The sequence below is a fragment of the Cygnus olor genome, chromosome 3 (genome assembly GCF_009769625.2).
Source record: "Cygnus olor isolate bCygOlo1 chromosome 3, bCygOlo1.pri.v2, whole genome shotgun sequence".
Lineage (NCBI taxonomy): Eukaryota > Metazoa > Chordata > Aves > Anseriformes > Anatidae > Cygnus > Cygnus olor.
This window is the reverse complement of record NC_049171.1, coordinates 71,462,935-71,482,519: the sequence shown is the minus strand read 5'-3', so window position 1 is coordinate 71,482,519 and position 19,585 is coordinate 71,462,935. Positions and strand designations below refer to the sequence as shown.

General features: G+C 42.9%; 1 protein-coding gene across 1 annotated transcript; it reads left to right on the top strand.

Annotated features, from left to right (window-relative positions):
• Positions 1–246: 246 nt before the first annotated feature.
• STX11 (syntaxin 11) lies at positions 247–18,428 on the top strand. Its single transcript, XM_040552538.1, has 3 exons — positions 247–437; positions 8,915–9,110; positions 12,224–18,428. Exon 3 carries the CDS (start codon positions 12,229–12,231, stop codon positions 13,093–13,095), a length of 867 nt encoding a protein of 288 aa, XP_040408472.1. The 5' UTR covers positions 247–437; positions 8,915–9,110; positions 12,224–12,228; the 3' UTR covers positions 13,096–18,428.
• The last annotated feature ends 1,157 nt before the right edge of the window (positions 18,429–19,585 follow it).

The following is a 19,585-nucleotide window of genomic DNA, read 5'->3' as shown; positions in this document are numbered from 1 at the left end:
AGAGATCAAGTCACCACCCCAAAAATGGGCTAAAAAGGGACCCGGGCGCCCCGTCGGGCAGGAAAGGGCAGGCGGCGTCCGCGGGGCGGCCGGCAGGGAAAGGGCAACCTCAGCCCACCCACACTTCCCAGCACCGGCGGGGCGGGCTTTCCCCCGCCTCAGCAAGTGCTGCGAGCCCAGCACCGCCCCGAGGGGCCGGGTGGGGCCGGGGAGGAGGAGGAGGAGGAGGAGGAGGAGGAGGAGGAGGAAGGGGGCCCCTCCCGTCCAGCCGCCCCTCGACGGCAGGGAGGGGCGGGGCTATGCAAATCGACCCCCCTCCCGCAGCCAATGGGCGGGCGAGGCGAGCCGCGGGGGCGGGGCGCCCCGCCGGGACTAGCGCTCGGCTCGACGGCGCGGCCGCTCCGACGGCGCGGGGAGCTCGGGGAGCGCGGCGGGCGGTGAGTGCCGGGGGGCGGGAGGGCGAGGGGAGCCTTCCTCGCTGCCTTCGAGCGGAGGGGAGGTGGGACCCCGGGCACAGGGCATGGCAAGGTCTGGGGGTGTGCTCTGGACGGTTTGGGGGAGCTGGGGTGTCCCACAGGGGGGCAAAGGGCCAAGGGATTGGTGAGCAGGTGCCGCAGTTAGCGTGCCTCGATTGCTTCCTATTAATTAGCGCCCATTTCCTTGCCTGCCGCGGAGGGTACGGTTGAGGTAGCTGCGTGTGGCTGTGTGGTGCCAGCAGAGGAAATGACTAGCAGGGTAACGCTGGCCTGAAACGGACATTTCTGGTTCCTGTTCTGGAGGGGGTATTTTTGGAGCCGTCTTCTTCTAAGCTGTCAGGGATGAAAATGGAAATATATGGGTCTTTACGATGAGAAATTGAAGGATGCTGCCTTCCTGTCAATAGTGTTACTTGCTATTTAAATAGCTTCATGTAGAAGTGGTGAGGCTGTGAGATGACCGTAACTCTTCTCTAGTCAAATAACTGACAAAAAGTCTAACAGGCTAAGCAGACAAATGGGGTAAAGCTCTTCTGTAAGAAAGCATGCTTCAGATGCCCAACACTTCTGAAGACTTTTTTCTCACCTTGCTGACTGCGCTGTATGACCACTGCTCTGAAACCGAAATTGCATGCTAACTCATATGACAAACACGCCTGGTGTTTTGGCTGGGGCTAAAACTACGAGTTAACCTCTGTTGTCGTAAGAGATCCTTATCGAGAAAATAAGCATGATACAGAAGATCTCTTGACACATTAAGATGGGGATAATGTGATATGGGCACTGCAGATAACCAAGGTGTTGTGGAGCCCCACTGCGTAGTGTATTGCGGTCTTGAAGAGTTCGGGTGGCGTGGGGTTTGGCTCGTGTCACCTGCATTGCATTACGCACCCTGTTTTTGGAGAGAAAAGTTGGAGAGAGCCTTCTGTGAGAAAAAAAGCCATGCTAATTTAGCACTTACCGCAACCTGCTCCAAAAGGAGAAATGCTTGTTGCAATAACGGAGAGAAGAGAGATCTGCTGGGAGAAAGGTTTCACCAGGACTGTTCCCTGGCATGGGCACACAGCAGGACTGGGGGTGAGAGGGAGCTGGACAGATCGTGGAAATGTAAGGCCATGGAGCGATTTTAAGACATGACCTAATCCATTCTGGGGCACTGGAGCAGTGCATATGAGCCAGACCTGCAAAAGGTTTCTGTAGCCCATTGGTGTCCTCTGAGGAAGAGGACTCCGTGGTGTTCCTGTGGAGAACTGATCCAATTTTCAGGCAGTCTTAGCTAGCTCAATGTAAATCTCATGTGTGAATCAAACGGATGACTTTTGTTGACATCGTTTCCTTTGTTGACATGGGAAACACAAATAATGATTTATTTTCATAAACTCCTTTTATACATTAGAGTGCAGAGTCTCTCTCCCTTGTATTCTGCAAGGAACAAGCTTACATCCTTCTCCTCTTCCTCCGGAGCTAGATTTTCTAAACCTTTTGGAGACACTATCCTGTATTCTGTAGTTTTTCTAGTCTGGTAACGAGTGCTGGATGTGGTATTCCAACTGAGGCCTTATCTATGCTAAGCAGGGTTAAATGAGTGCTTCCCATGCCATCTCTCACATAAGCGACATATTTTTATTTTTTTTTACGAAGGCATTATATCGTGAACTCGCTTCTTAGCTTGCAATCTGCTATAACGCCACTGATGCTTTCCTGCTACCAACATAGGTATTCCCTGCTTTGTATCAGAGCAAATGATTACTTCTAAATGTGCTACACCTTGAATTTCCTTTTAGTTATGGTAGTGCTTCTCTTACTTGACATGATGATCTTAAGTCCCAGTTATTTCTCCTTCCCTCCACCACCAAACACTTGCTTCCACCCTCTCCCAGCTCACAGAATCATAGATTGGTTGGGCTGGAAGGGACCTTGAGGACCACCCAGTTCCACCCTCTGCCATGGGCAGGGATGCAACCCACTAGATCAGGTTGCTCAAAGCCCAATCCAGCCTGGCCTTGGTTCAGTGTCATCTGGAGAGTGTAAAGGCTCACGTTAAGCTCTATTATCCAAACTGCTAATTGAGGATATGGATAACCTGCTAGCCTGACAGAAAGCCATCATAGTGTTGGCATATTCAAAACCAGTTATGACAGAAGATATATGCTGTATCAAATATGAAGGTGCTTGTCCAGATGTTCAGATACACCCTCTGTTATCTTCTATCTGGCCCATCAATTTCTTTGACTCCTCAGTCATCCATGTAGTGCGGGGATGACAGAACACAGTGCAGAAATTACTGAGGCAACGTCAATTTAATCCGATAAACCCAACTCAGCACCAAATGCTGGATCACCACTGCTACATGGTTTTGCGGAAGGGCTGCTTCTGGTGATGTGTGCACCTGGGGCTGCCCTCCAGGCCGTGTCCCCCTCCATGAGCTGTCCCTGGCCAGCAGGAGCATTGCTGAGGGGCAGCTGTGCTGCTCTTGCCCCCTCTGGGACCCGCCTGTGGCACAGGGGGGCTCCACGTGAAGCCAGCAGCACAGTTCAGCTTCTTCATCTGTTCCGATAGCTTTTGCTGATTATGTCAAGTGGCTCGCTATCTCATCTAGCCTACCACACGCAGTGTGGTGTGCTTCTCCTCTAGACCGTATTTCTGCAGTTTATCACGGAGGGGTGGTGTCACGTTTCTTGACTTTGTAAGGCTTATAATGTGCTCTCGCTCTATGTGCTAAGCCAGTTAACCCAACAGAGAAGCAAGTCTAACTGATGTGGTTTAAGATGGTTCTGGACAAATACATGTTGACAAAAGCCCAGAAAGTACAGACTACTTCCACTTTTTCTGCTCTATCTTTCACTTGTGCCATATTTGTGTTAGTGACAAACCACTTATTTTTGAATACAAGATTAAAGCATGCTTGAGCTTTGGGTATGCCCAGTCAGGGATCGATCACCCAAGAACCGCTGGCAATACATGGCTAATTACATCTGTATCTCATCTCAGTGGCACTGCTACTTTGGGCAGGCCTGTGAACACCCATGGGCTGCTACGGGGTGTGGAGTAATTGCTGTAATGCCTGCCAGCGCCCAGCGTGTCCTGGGGCTAAGGCTGTGCGTGTGTACCTGTGTCTGTGAGGGACACTTCTGGACCGAACCTCTTTTGCTCCAGTTACGGTTGGGTACAGTTAGCAGTAGGATGCAGAACTGAGCCTCATGTACAGGCCTACGTAAACTAATACCAATAAAGCACCCTATGCTTAACTGTAAAGGGATTTTTTGTAGAGAAGAATACTTGATCCCAGATTGTAACACTGTACTGTAAGTGGTAAACATATGCGTATTCAAGAAAATAATAATGTTGTTGTGCTAACTTAAAAATGCCTGTAGAACATTTTGCGTCTGACTGATGATCACATGCAACCTCATACATCTACGCAGATGCCAACATAATGCCTTAATGGCCTCTAAATGCCATTTGGTAGTAGCAAGAGAGCAGTTACATAACCGTGGTCAGTACCTGTCTGTTCGCTGAGCCAACCTGTGTCAGAGCTGAGGTGACTCGTCAGAGCCCCAACCCACTCACAGCACCGCCATGACAGCACCGCCGTGACAGCACCGCGCCTGGTTTCCTCGCGCAGTGACTCACCTGGTGCTGAGCTGCAGTAATTGCCAAGAAACGCATGGCTGGCTGGCTCACAGCTTACGTTGGTGGCATGTTTCTGTGTTACTATTTGCAAGGCCTGAGGTGGTACAGTTCAAGCTCCCCCATCTCTGTCCAGGTCCGTTTTGACTGAAGACTTCAGCTTTGCCTGTCTCGGGAGGAAAGGACATGCTGCAGTAGTTAACCTGCAATACACTGTGTGAGAAGTATTTGAAGGAGAGTAGTAATGTTGTTTTGTTTTTTTTCTCCTCCTGTGATAAAATGCATTCCCATGACGTGTATCTGCTCTTTTTAATGGCACTCCGTTTTCAGAAAGCTGGGCACATTCAGGTCCATCAGAGTCAGCTCCCAGGACTCCAGGTTTCCAGCAATTTATCAGCTTTTCAAAACCTGAAGTTGCTAACTGTGTGGTTTCTAGCCTCCTTAGGAAAAAGAAGTGGCTAAATTTGGGGTGCACATTAGAATTCCCTATCCTTACTCCATTTGTATGTAGAAGCATGATGATTGTTAGAGGGGGCTAACAGTTTTGGTTTTCAAACAATGCATGTGAAGACTACCCATTTTTTTAATGGGCCATGTAGTGAAGATCAAGAAACTTTTTTGTCTATAGCCCTGGTACAGGTCTGCAGAGACAAAAATAAATCTAGTTATAATTGCTCAGCAGTGGCACTTGCCAGAAACGTGTCCAGTGAAGCTACTGAGAATCCATCTTATGTCTGTCCAGGACGGAAAATTTGTCAGTGGTGATCCACAGCTCCCCAGTGAAAATGTAGACAGCCCAATAGATAGTAGCAGCCGACATGTATACAACAGACCGTCCTCTCTAGTGCAAGAATAACATTTATTTAGCATGTAAACTGTGTAGTAACTAGGCAAAACTTCATTTTTTTTTGCCAGTCTCTTCATAAATATCTGAAAAATTATATCCATATTATGTGTGCGTTTAATGTATGCCAGCTGCTTCTCCTACTTTTGTTGCTGGTGTCTGGAAAACCTGATAACCGGTCTATGGAAAATAACAAGATAGTTAATATTGCTGAATATGTCTGGGAAATGTGGGGTGCATGCTTGGTCCTTGAATTTGTAATATGCTCTGGTGCAAAAATTGAGAGTTACTTTACATTGAAGAGATTGAATACTGTTGAAGAAACCTGGCTAAGCCAAAGAACCTCTAAAGCTATCAGTCAAGCTATTGTTGCCTCATTACTTTGAGTTAGAGGCAACAAACTATTTGAATGCTAATTTTTTATTCCCCTAAGCCTTTCTAACTAGCCTTTATGGTATGAGAGGAAACAAGGGAGACATGGAGCTTCAGACACTGCATAGTCTGCAGAAGATGGAGCTCTGCCTGTTTCTTTGAACGTACTGGCTTGTAAGAAATAACTAGCTCTGGTGCAAACTGAGAAGTTGACGCTTCGTGCAGGCTTTTGAAAAAAACCTGCCCTGAGACATTAGCAATTGCATACACTTCTCGACAATGTGACTGAAAGTGTGAGGGGATATTCTGCTGTAAACAGACTTTGACTACGCAATGAAGTGGTTGTGTCCAATATTCTTCGGATACAGTTGTGACTTCTTGCTGGATCTCTGTAGCTCTATAACTGGTGTTCTGTGTTAACTGATGTATTTTCAATCCTGAATGCATTCTGTGTGCTTTTAGACGTTGCAAAATATGAGAAAATCCAGAGAAAATGATAACTTCCTTTCAGTGAGGCTGCAAAAAGATTTTGACATGCTGATCTCTATCGTAGTCGTTAATGTCAGAGCAGACTATACAGATGTGGTCTTAAAACAGCTCCAGAGGACAGTGTCCTAATCACAATATTACAGTTTTTTTGGTGTTCCCTCAAGTTTTTATAGATGAGAAGCAAGAAGAATAGAAGAGATTTGACAAATTCAAGCCTGCTCTTTTACCAGTGGTGGAGGTGATTGAGGGGGTGGGGAATTTGGTCTGGAAGGATGATTAGCATTCTGCTCTGAGTCAATTAGAAGCTCTTTGGTAAAGAGAAATCCTATTGAAAACAATAGTTCATTTTCCAAGTTAATATCTTGTAATCTATTGTAGGAAAACAAATACCAGGCAAAAAGATTGAATCTGCTCTAAAAGAGAAAGATACTAGAAAACGATTAAATCTGAGACTGCAGCTCGTAAGAGAAAAGCTTCATCTGCATTTAACGCTTGTTGCTATAAATGACTCAGATTTCTGCGTAGCAGCAGTATATTATTTGCCTTGTAATTGAGTATGTTTGACTCCACCAATTTCCATCAATACTGCATGGTCCACAAACAGTATGTATGGGAAGTCACTGGAATGTGCTGATACACAGCTGGCTATGAAGTAATTCTGCCTAGAAGCAGATTATTTCCTAATTGTTCACCACTTGTTTCTTGGGTCACGTCTGTCAGGTGTCATGCAAGCAATAGCCTGTGTCATTCAGAGGCAGGACACCAGACCAGGTGAACCACGTGGGTTTATAGGGGAGCACATGGTGACTTCTACCTTCCAAGGGAGAGAAGAACTGCAAATAGAAATAGTTTTTAAATGACTTGTTTTGAAGTATCTGTTTTTCCTCAAAAAGGCCACTTCAACTGAAGTAAAACCTTCGTCTTGTAAGGTCCTACTCAAGGATGAAAAGATTACTGACTAGACTTTTGTTGACCCACAAACTGCTAATAACTAGTAGCTGCCTTTTATGAATGCTGTAGAAAGAAAAAACCTACATTGGCTTCCTTCCCAGCTGCTCGTGATTCAAATATGGATGCTGTGCTGAACCTGCTGGTTTATTTCACTGTTCGTCTGCAAACTCAGTGGTGCAGATACACAAATGTTAAAGCTGAGCCAAATATAGGCGTGCAACTCATTTGCTTTTAGAGAAATAACTTTCCATTCTTTCTTTAGTTATTTCTACTTAGATAACAGGATGCAGAACATTAGCACAGTAGTGGAAATACATGCTTGTAGTGCTATGCATAACACGCTCTTACAGCTAATTTCTGGTACTGCAAATAGCTTGTTTTGTCAGGCATGTTGTGCTACAGCAGCTAAGGACTCCTTTTTGTCTGTAGCTGGGGCTAGTGGAATGGGGCTTGTTGCAGTTTTTGACTTTCAGAGTGGGTTTCCTTTCCTGTCTGAAATCTCATGTCCTGCTGTCTGACCTTAATAGGATAGCTTGCATCTTTCTCATGCATCATGGGAAAGCTAGTCATAGTGGTGATTAATACCAAGAAGCAGCACACTAACGTGAAGATACGAATACTGAACATAGCCCCAGGTGACTGTACTTGGCGGGTACCTGGCTTTGAAGTTGTAACCTTCTCAGTTTGTTCTTTTTTTTTTTTTTTTTTTTTTTTTTTCAAGCTCCCTTGAGCTTTCTGTTTTCCAAGCTGAACAGTCCCAGCTCTCTTGGCCTCTCCTCACATGGCACCTCTGACCATCTTGGCAGCCTCCTTGGGACTCACTCCATTGTGCCCAAATCTCTTATGCTGGGGAGGCCCAGCATGGACACAGCACTCCAGCTACAGGTGTCAGATGGGGGGGGATCACTTCCCTTGACCACTTCTGCCACTCCAGCCCAGCATGCTGTTGGCCTCCTTTGCCACAAGGGCGCATCACTGACTCATGTTCAACTGGATGGCCACCAGGACCCAAGGCCCTTTGTTGCACAGCAACTCTCTAGTCAGGGGGCTCAGCTTCTACTGCTGCATAGCGCCCTGTATTAAGGGAGAGAGAGCTGAGCCTATCACTAAAAAATAGCAGTGTACTAAGTATTAATATATGGCTGTTTTAATTACAACAGTGATATTAACATGTAAGTAAATGTAATTAAACTTTACTGAGTAACAGCGGCATCTGATAAAGGAGGTCAGCGTTTCTAAATGCTGATGGGTTAAGCTGCAGCTTTTCAAATGGCTGGTTCTCCCTGCTTTCCTATTGTTTTCTGTTTGTTTCAGCATTTCATGTCAGTTCTGTCACTGACTCTATCAAAGGAATGTTTGGAAGTTATTGGCCTCTCTCGGGAAGATCTGGTTCCCCTTTGTTTGAAATGGGAATTTGAAATTGGGAAAGACTTCCAAGGTACCGTTGTATTCAAGCTGGCTCTTTTCCTAATGAAAATCTCCTAAAATTTTTCCAAATTATGAGTCCCTCAAAACAGCAGTTTGCAAATGCCCCACATGAGTTTACTGTTGTCAGAAGGCTGAAGCCTAAATATTTTCTTGACTCTTACAGATCTCTTTGGCCAAAGATTGCAAATGCTAACCTAAAGAGTAATTGGGCATAATGGCATACACTGATTACGTCTTCTCTTACATTTGTGGAGTTTGTGGCCTAGTGTGATGTCAAAATGCATATAGTCATTCTCTTCCTGTTCTCCACCTGTCCAGGCACTGTATGTAGATAAAAGCATCCTGAAAATATAGAGGCTAAGTGGGCGGCAGGCTAGGTGATGGACTTTAGAAACAGAGAAAAAGGGACAGGACTCATGGAGAATGAAAGAAGACATCAAAAAGTCCCCGACTGTGTATAGAACTCTGAAGTGAGGCTTGAAGAGGGGGCATCCATTTATTAGGACAGAAACGTGGTCACTTTATCAGTAGAGTCATTACCCTGGCTGGTACAGGTCCTCCGTGCAGAGTTAAAGGATCCTAATATTGACCACCAGTAATGTATGTTTTGGTATGTAGTTTCAAAAATAACATAGGCTTTTAGTGCTAAGCACTGAGAAACTGGGAAAACCCAGGCTAAAGATTGTTTGTGAAACTTTAATTTGATTCCTCTGTTCATATTTAGAATTGGATTCTACCAGATCATAGAGATTGTGGGTGGTGCTGCATGTATCTTTGGAGATGAACTTCTCACAAGTGGCCTAGATCCATGCGTTCGTTTGCTGATGTCCAGCTGGTTACATCAGGAGCTTACTTGGCGAAGTGCCTGAGACTCGCAGCAGTGACTGAAGTCAGAAGGAGCTGACTTCTGAATTTACAAGGTACGGAGAACTGTGCTTCAAGTGTCTTAAGTTGGCATCATAACTCATCAAGCGTGATAGTGTTGTCCTTAATCACTCTGTGCCGAAATCTGTGTCTGCAGATTGGGCTGTTAGGACTGCCTTCCCCAGAGGACTCCAAGGAGTTTATGGAGCATTCCAGGGATATCACAGGAGAAAACACTGAGGAAATGAAAAGTAGTAACACAGTAAATGAGATATCTAACCGTGAACTGAATGATATTAAATTTCATGTTGTACAACTTTTTTTTTTTCAGCACATACAGATTGCAAGCAGAGACTTGGTGGAAGTGATAGGATGCAGGACAGTGTTTAATTGCATGATCATCCTGTGCGTAGGAGACATTACTGTGCAACCTGAGTCTACATTTGACAGCTCCTTACTCTTATTTTAATGTTTGACTTTTTATTCTTCCATGTTGTATAAAAAAAAAAGCAATTTTTTTACAGAGGTGCTGCAGAATTAGTATACACATGAACTTATTACAACATTGGTAATATACAGCGTGAAAATTACTATGTTTCTGCTTCTCCCTTTCTTCCTACATTATTTTATCTAACACCTTATATTAGTTGTGGGTGAGAAAGACAAACTACAAGATGCACTTTTGAGGGTAGGGGAAGGAAGGGTAGACCTTTTCCTATAAAGTTATGAGCTTATTATGCAAGAGTTCTTACTCAGTGTGGTTTTGTGTTTAAATGTAAACTTTCCCCAGTCTTGGCCTAGAATTCTTGCTTCAGTTTTGAGTAGAAAAAGGAGTTATTATATTGTACCAAATTCCTGATGTAAGTGTATGCATACTTGAGAGCATCTCTGAATTAAAATTGTTGGAAGTTTTGGGTGCCTGAAGTGTAGAAGAATGCAATATAGTACCTTGTAGATTTAGCCATTCTTAGGGTATTTTTCCAGAGAAGTGCACCGCCTTTGTTAAGCACATAAAATAATTTGCAATTATTGTTGAGCCAGTTGTCATACTGCTCTCTGTGGAGTTTTCTTTAGGAAGTTTCATCAAATTTCTTTGAAATTCAGTTTTCCTCAAGTTCAAGAAATGGTAAGCACAGAGGTAACTTACATAAGCCTGCACACACATGATTTAGATTACACCGATGGCATCTTGCTTCTGTGGATGATCATTTTAAGGTTTGATCATAAAAACTATTGTTTGCTGTTTCCAGATGAAGATGTTAAACATAAAAGAATAAACTGCTGAACACATCACATGTTCAAGGATCAGACTAAAACAGGGAGGATCGTAAACTCTAGGGAAGCCAGTAAGAGTCAGGAATGCAGTCAGACTAGCAGTGTGGCTGGTTTTCAGAACCACATCTACATTTCAGGTGAAAAACATCTCAGAAATGGTTAATGATTAGAAGAGATCTAAATAATCCTGAGGTTGTGAGATGCTTCTTTATTTGTTCCCTTTCCACCATGCTGTCTAGAATATGGTCCACTAACAAATTTCCAAACATGAAGGGTAGATATTCTTGTTGCAGTGCCTGTAGGTAAACTTGGCTGTACAATTTTAAAGTCGAGTAAATCAGACTTTAAAGCTGCCCCACACAATTTTGTTTTCGTTTTAGGTGGGGATTTTTCACCTCGGTCTTGCGGCATGAGGTGTAATTCTTGATTTTATTATTGCTAAGGGAGGAGGTGGAAAACCTTTCACTGAAACCTTACAGCTTTCAGTGTATGATTGAGTTGCATCTATGTAATTTATGCTTTAAATTCAAACAATTCTTACATGTGTGGATTCCTGAATGAAAGCTCATTTCTCAGGATATCGGTGGACTTTCTTGGTTTATATTGCTTGGTAAAGAATTGGTTTAAGTTGAAACTCCTTTGCACCAGTGTAAACATGATGCTAATCAGGACGCTTCTCAAGACCAGTACATACCCCCACTGAAGATGAGCCGAAGAGGTTGTGTCTGTGATGAAATCTTTTCTCAGTCTCCTCTCCAACATCTTTAACACATCTAACAATCCCATGAAATAGGTTATAAACTTGCAGTCTTAATTCACACTGGATTTAGGCCTATTGTCCTGAGTATGTTCACATGGGACTTCTCTTAACCTGGGAATAACTGATGATCCTAAGAAGGGATGTGTTCACAGCTGATAACATGCTTGTGAAGGTACTTTAATTCCTGAGGAAATTTAAAAAAAAAAAAAAAAAAAAGAGTCCTGTACATAACAGAGATCTGGAAATGTTATGCTGGAAATGTTATGCTTGATGTTACTTCTTAATTTGGTTCTCTTTCCTATTCATTTAAATGATGTCATAGGTTGTACAGCTTTTGTGATGGGAAATTTTCAGCTTCCTGCTTGCTGTAGTGCTTAGTAAAGGGTTCTTGCTGAAGCTTTCAGATCTTACTTTCTGCAAAGGTTTTAGGTCTAAAGTTTCAAGTAAACAACATACCTAAAGGAGATTTATGTCTTGTTACTCACCTGGTCTGTACAGAGTACTAATTCTGTAGTTGTCTTAGTGAAGCTGCAGTTAAGTCTGAGACAAAAATGGAAAACAGATCCTGATGTGTAACAACTGTGTTCCCTTATTATTTCTGTAAGATGTTTCCATCATACAAAAACGAACGGTTTCTGTTTCTGAGAGGCTTCTGCTCTCCTTCCAGGAAAGACAAACTTAGAATGATAGAGGACCTGTGATTATTTGGGGTAGTTGATGCAATGAAGGGTCAAGATCTAGAGGAGATTTCTCTAGTGAGCAAAGGATAGGGGAAGCATTCAGTTGTTGGTGCTTCTACACCTTCTGGTAGCTGAAGGCTTTCCTATCATTTACTTGAGTTAGTTGTTTTTTTTTCTTTTTTTCTCCAAGTGAAAGACTGCTGTTTTGAGGGCCTAGGAGCTATCTTACTATTCTTTTGGATTTGTCTTCAGGATTTGTTGTCTTCAGATCTGCACTTTTTAGTTTCTAAGCGAAGTACTCTAGCACCAAAGTTTTGGGTTTGAGATCCATCAACTTCTAAAATGCTGTGAGCAAATTTAAATCTGATATTTTGGGTTATCTTTAATGTATGGTTAGTTATGAACTTGCAAACCAATATTTTTAAAATTGTTTCCTACTTTTCCTGTTTTCCAGGCAGGATGAAAGACCGGCTAAACGAGCTGCGTGAATTTGCCAGGTTACACAACCCCGAGTTTTCTGATAGTGAGGAGGATGAAAATTCACCCCGCGACATTCTCCTTTATGAGACTGATTATGCCTTGGAAACTCTTCATAAAGATATACAGACCATCCGGACAGAAAATGACCTCCTAAAAGAGGATGTCAAGCGGCTCAAAAAGCAAAACAGCCGCTTCCTTACTTCCATGCGCCGTCTCAGTAGCATCAAACGAGATACTAATGGTATTGCCAGAGACATCAAGGCCCGTGGAGAAAGCATCCACAGGAAACTCCAAATAATGAGAGATTTCAGCGAAGATGCAGTAACAAAATATGGGATTATGTCTGTCATTGCCAGGGTGGCAAAGAACCACTATGTGGACCTCATGCACGCCTTTCAGGAAGCTATGTTTGAATACAACGCAACGGAGATGAACCAACGGGAGAACTGCAAGATTCGAATTCAGCGGCAGCTAGAGATCATGGGCAAAGACGTTTCTGGCAACCAGATTGAGGAGATGATTGAGCAAGGCAAGTGGGATGTCTTCTCTGAGAACCTCTTGTCTGATGTTAAGGGGGCTCGCTCAGCCTTGAATGAGATAGAGACACGTCATAAGGAGCTGGTGAAGTTAGAAAGTCGCATTAAGGAGGTTCACGAGCTCTTTCTGCAGGTGGCCCTGCTGGTAGAAGAACAGGCAGACACCTTTGACGTCATTGAGATAAATATGCAAAATGTTGAGGACTACGTAGGAGACGCCAAAGAACAAGTAAAAAAAGCTTTAGAATACAGAAGAAAACACCCTCTACGAACAATCCTTTGCTGCTGCATATCGTGTTGCCGAAGGTGACTATCCTACTGAAGCTATCACGGACCAACTTGAATGTCTTCAAAATCAGATATTCTTTACAATGATTTTTCTTTAATGACAACCCGTAGAAGCATGGGGGCTATTGTGCAGTTGTTTGTTTTGTTTTGTAACTTGTTCCTAAATGTGCTTAAAGGTAGTTCTATTTATGGGCTACTAGAAATGTCGGTAAAGCTATTTTTAATTATTTTTAATTGAAATGCATTCTCTGGCTGTAACTAGAGGTGCAACTATTTAGAAGATCTCAGTGCAATGATACTTGTTTCAGGCAAGAAAGAGGAATGAAGGATGGGCTAATAACTTAGCCTGGGGAAGATGAGAAATTTGAAGAAGCAACCTTATTATTCAAAGTGGTCTGCAGGCAGTGCATACTTAATGCCTGTGGTGACAGAATACACCACAGAATCAGGAGGTTTGAATTTTAACTAGTTCGGAGCCTGCTTGTTGCAAATACTTGAACAGATTTGTGCTCTGCTCGTGTGACAAAATACTGAGCGTGTTAGCAGGAGCAGGACACAGAACTCGTTTCTGTCCCTGGAAGTGTTCAAGGCCAGGCTGGATAGGGCTTTGAGCAACCTGGCCTAGTGGGAGATGTCCCTGCCCATGGCAGGGGGTTGGAATTGGATGGTCTTTAAGGTCCCTCCCAACCCAAACCATTCTGTGATTTCCCTCTGTTACTGGGCTTAACAGAAGAAGGCTGCACCTTAAAACATAATAGGTGTATTTTGCTCAGTTTGTGTGCAAGTGATTGCTTTTGTCCATTTTGAGCACCCACACTGCAACATTGAGGCATCTCACTGACTCTTATGAATTAAGCTACTGATAAACTAAATTTCAAACCTGCTGTGCTCTTAGTCTTTAAATACATTTTTCTGCCAATTAACAGGTCAGTCAGTAGAAGAGATACATGCAGTGGCCCTCTTTAAATGCACCCACAAGGAAACAACAGCTGGGGGTTAGAGAAAGCGTCTAAAGAGTCTCCTGTGCTTGCACGTACACACAAGCAGTTTTAGTGGAAGGATTATCCTGTCAATAGACTTTTAATAAGCATTGATTTTAATATGGACATTTTGTATATATTTTATATAACATGAAGTATTAAATTTATTAACATCCACTTTGTTATACAAAAACTAAGGCTCTTCTCCCGTTATTAGAAATCTCCACCTGGGAAAGAAAATAGAATTTGGGTGTATTCTTCAGTATACCCAAAGAATAAAGGAAACAACATTTTAATGTCATTTCAGTACTCTTTTCAAGCTTAAAAATAATCTCTCCTTTTGTGTAAGGAGAGCCTGCCTGCAGTTGGTTTGGCATACGAGGAGGGAAAAGAAAATTTGCCGCCCTGGAAACCACTGAGCATTGTCAGTGAAGTATGTATTCATAAGGTCTGGGGAGCGATTATAGCTCCTACTTCTGGAAGTTTTCCAACTATGATATTTCTAAGTGGCTTCCTGATACACTGTGATTTATTGCTATCCTTTGAATTAATGCAGGACATTTTTTCAGAAGTTAGTGACTTTTTTTTTTTTTACTCTGATTGTATTTATACCTATTTTAACAAACATATTTAAACATTTCAAGTATTTTGTATTTGGGATTTTTACTTGGAAGATGTGCATAGCCACCTTCCCGCACCAATCACAACAAAACTTTTTCCTTCTGATCTTTTGCACACTAATTTTATATGTGAAAAAAAAACAACACCCAAACATTTCGTACTATTTATATTGATATAAAAAAAAAAAGCAAAACAGCAAAATAAATTCAGCTTCCAAGCTTTCATATCCTAGTGGGAAGTGCTTCTTTCCCAGACAGGCTTTTTCACACAAATACAAGCTAAATAGGTAACAGTTTTCAGAAACTGAATGTATCTTTAGCTGAAGCACCTGTCTGTGGTAACATGGAAGCGTGAGGAACACTGGTCTTCTAAACTAGAAGATATTTTGATATTCAATGATGTCCTGATGATATCAGTATTACACTTGCCTGAGAACCTCTCAAAGAACCCAACATTCAAACTTGGAAGTGGGAGAAAGGAGGGTTGAAGTTGAGCTGGCACCATTATTACTGCTTTGGTGCTAGTAAGAAGACAAAAGTCATTTACTCTGTACGTACTGCCATTCAAGTCAGTGGCAGTGTATTAGTATTAGTAGAGTGTATGTGTATTAGCAGAGAAATACCCCAAACCTCCCCCGGTCAGAATGTGGATATAAATCCGTGAGAAATAAGATAGGTATTTCATTTTGTCTGCATATTCTTAGCACTTACCAATGCTTTTGATAAAAATGTGTACCCCGTTTTTTGTTTTCTTTTTTGCACGTGTGTCTGCAAAGGCAATAAAATATTTAATAATAAAAATTGAAAATGCAGTTTGTTATGCCTTGAATCAGCGGTTCTGAATAGTTTCTTATGTTGTCAAAGTTCACTTTAAAAGCTACCGGACTAAACTCTAAGTTGGTGAAAGGAGATCATTGCCTAAAAGAATGTCCTCTGAATATTTGTTGCCACAGTAATATGTTGCGTATTGAGACTTGAGACTTGTAATATTTTTTCCTATTAAAAAGCATGATAAATGAGTTTCATACATTCTAAGATGATTCTCTACTGCAAGAAAAAAATATTCTGGCAGAGCTCTCGATGGTTTCATTATTAGAAATGCAAAGTTGCTATTCAAATCTTTAGTCTGATTTGAGGCCCAGGGAAAGAGAGTGAAAGTATGAGGAAAAAGGTAATGAGAGACCTTGACATGACTTCAAGCTATTGCTGTGGGGAAGAACCTGAGAATCACTGAAATACCAGCTTGGAACCCATAAAACTATTTTTCAGTTGCATTGTGAGTTACAGGCACTTAAGAAGCTACTTCCAGTAACTAAAGAAATTATTCTCTTCCTTTCAAACATGTGTTCTCTGCTTAATACTATGGGGGTTTTTCTATCGTTGTGTAAGAACGCAAATTTTACCAGTCTGTGAAACTTGCCCAGTCACGGTTAAACAGACTTGTGAAAAAAAACTCGCAGATTACACAACAGTTGCAAAGAATAATGCCACACAGGATGAGTGGAAGAAGATGATAAAAGTAGCCTGATGCTATGCTAACATGCTACTAAAAGAAGCCCCAGAATGGACAACTTCATGCTTGCTAAGGAAAGCTGCCTTCTCATTCTCATCTCCACAACTCCTGCGGAGATGCAAGTGTATTCTATAGATATTTTTTTTTCCTTTCCAAGATGTGGCAAACCCTCTAGCTGGGTTCAATGGGGATACAGTTAAAAGGTGAGAAGGGTTCCTTTAGTTTTTCAGATTGCTGGCATTTTGTTTTTGTTTCCTACTTAAACCAGCAGAAGCTTCATGAAAAAAGAAGTTAACATGAATCTCATATCTTTCTGAGGAGAAAGGAGAACTGACAGCCAGGTTCCCCGTGATCTTCCTTAAAATGTAAGAGAGAATTGCATAAATATAAAAGAGAGAAAATACCCTATTACAAAGTATAATCTATGGTATACAACACTGAGCTTCCTTTGTATGTGTATGAGTCTCCATTTCACCTCATGGGATTTTTTATCTTTTTTTTTTCTTTTTCTTTTGAAATGGCTTATTTTTAGACAAATGGAAGTGGAACCCTTGTTACCTCAATGGGAGGGTCTGTGGACATACCTGCATACTTGAGTAGGCATCTCTCTGGCGTGTGTCTTGGGAGAAACTTCTGGAAATAAAGGTATAGTTCTTAGTTTAAGATACAGATGTCTTTCTTTAGAGGAGAAAACCTGGGGCTGAACTGAGTAGCTAAGCCAAACTGCTGTTTTTGTAATCTAAGGAGGCCAAACTACATCAAGAAGTTATGAAAGCACACCCTCAGTTGTATTTTACAATTTCCTGAAAACAAAATAGGTTCTCTAGATTTTGAACCATTGTAGATACTTGGAATTGATTTGAAAAAGGAAAGAGCTATATACAGTTGTGTTTGTATCTCTATGAAAATATCACACATACGATGAAAGCAGGAAACGGTGTCTTTTGATAGATATTGTACGTGGTGATTACGGTTAATCTATTTCAGAAGTAACGTGATTTTCACACAAAGCCACTGTATTTATTTCTGTAATATGTAAGAAGACGGTAACAGATGTATCATATTCCATGCTTCTATCATATTATATATAGTGTTTTCCTAATAGCTGAGTTGAAGCCAGTAACAGCCAGCGGATACTGTTCTGCTGTCATACCCTACATTACAGTGCATACGTTATGAGGGTGTTGGGTTTTTTTGCCACTTGGTCAATACTGTGGCAGGACCTGAATGACGGGAGCACCCTACCAATGTTTGTCCAATGACTTCTTCCTGCAAATTCCTAATGATCAGGAACCTACAACCTCCTTGGATAACACATTTTAGATCACATTTTTTGTTGTTGTTAGAAAGCTTTTCTTAACTCTGATTGAAGCCTCTCTTAAGTGAAACAGGATACACTCTGGTCTATCTTTCTCTTCGTAGAAACTTTCCTTCACCAACACAGTCCTCCATGTTTTGCACAGTTAGCTCAAAGATGCCATTTCCTTGACAGGAGGCTAAGAAATGACCTTGGCCTGGTCCAGAAGTTACTTTTTTCAATGCAGCTGCTTTCTGAAGAGCATCTGATCTCCAAGGCAGAAATCTGTTCTGGCAGAGGATGTTTCTTGGTGTGAGTTAGCATAACTGGTCATCAAAACGTGGCCTGACAGATCATTTTAAAAGAATCAAGTTCCTTTTCCTCTTAACCAAGAAAGAGGAGCACTCACAAAGCCTTCATAGGAAAAAAAATAATAATATTTTACTTTGCCCCTCAGAAATAATTTAAAACAAAAGCAGAGAATGAGATAACCTAACTGATGACATTTGCTGAATACGTTTCCTGAAATGCACAACCATACTGAATGCAGAACAACACTATGGTATGAAGCCCATTTCAAGCAAATAATACAGCATGGTAAATGCCAGTCAAGGAGTTGTTCCTTCATTGATGAATATAATTAATTGTGAATAAAATTAAGGAAAAGGGGTATGTGTTTCACATTTGTTCTTCGTGTATGTAAAATGTTAACCATCTACTTTTTGTTTTAACCTTTGTTTAATCCATTTTATGTATTAAGCTACTTTTATTGTTACTTTATGATTGAACAATCTACTTTATTTTTGTTCACAAGTGTACCTGCTTCACTGGTGGTCTCTGAACACCACCAGCTGAAGCCGCTGGGCACCACCTGTGTTCTGCGAATTCAAGGCCCAGACCCCCTAAAGAGGCCGCCTACAAGTGGGTGCAAAACTACCAAGGAAGATAGAGATACGTGGTCGTGTTTGGCTCGTGACCCCTATCCCGTACAGGGACCACGTATGGATATGTGGTCCCTATGGAGAAGGAGTTTGCCATTGTTTGCCTGAAAGATAGGTTTGCCTGGTACATAAGTCCTGTGAGGAGCGGCTGAGGGAGCTGGGGTTGTTTAGTCTGGAGAAGAGGAGGCTCAGGGGAGACCTTATTGCTCTCTACAGGTACCTGAAAGGAAGGTGTTGGGAGCTGGGGGTTGGCCTCTTCTCACAGGTAACTAGTGATAGGACCAGAGGGAATGGCCTCAAGTTGCGCCAGGGGAGGTTCAGGTTGGAAATGAGGAAACATTTCTTCTCAGAAAGAGCAGTCAGGCATTGGGATGGGTTACCCAGGAAGGTGGTGGAGTCACCGTCCCTGGGGGTGTTCAAGGAAAGGTTGGACGTGGTGCCTGGGGACACGGTTTAGTGGGTGACAGTGGTGGTAGGGGGATGGTTGGACCAGAGGATCTTGGAGGTCTTGTCCAACCTTAATGACTCTGTGAGTCTATGATTGCTCGCCATCCATGGCTGACAATGAGGGACAGCAGCCATCCCTCAGCCCCGGGGGCAGCCTCCAAGGCGACCAAGCTTGGTGGGATGGAGGGTGTCCATTCCCCAGAGGAAAAGCAAGTGTGGCCAGAGTAGGAGACAGTGTGGGGAAGGCCGGAGATGGGGCACGCTTCCAGCCCCTGCCCAAGCTGGATAGAGGGGGCAGGTCCCAGCCCTGCCAGTAACCAGGACACTGTAATTGCACTTTGTAGACTCGGCACGCAGTGCAGGCTGGCAAGAAATTCTACCTCCGCAACGTCTTCCTCCTAATTACACGTAATTCATCGCTTTGGACTTTGTTGTTTCCTTCCCTCAGCGAGGGAAGCTCTCTCCCAGGAAGCACCTGGGTCGAACACCAACAACGCCAGCAGGTAACGCCGGCCGTCTCCAGCTGACATTGCCATTTAGGAAATTAAGAAAAAAATAAAATAAAATAAAAAATGGGAGAAGGAGCAGCGTTGTCTTCGGCTGCACGGCGGCCGGGGGTGCGGGCCGGGGGAGGGGACATGCCGCCCGCCCGCCCGCCTCTCCCGCTGCAGCCGAAGGGGGCCGCCCGCGCGCGCACCCGCTGCGCTCTGCGCC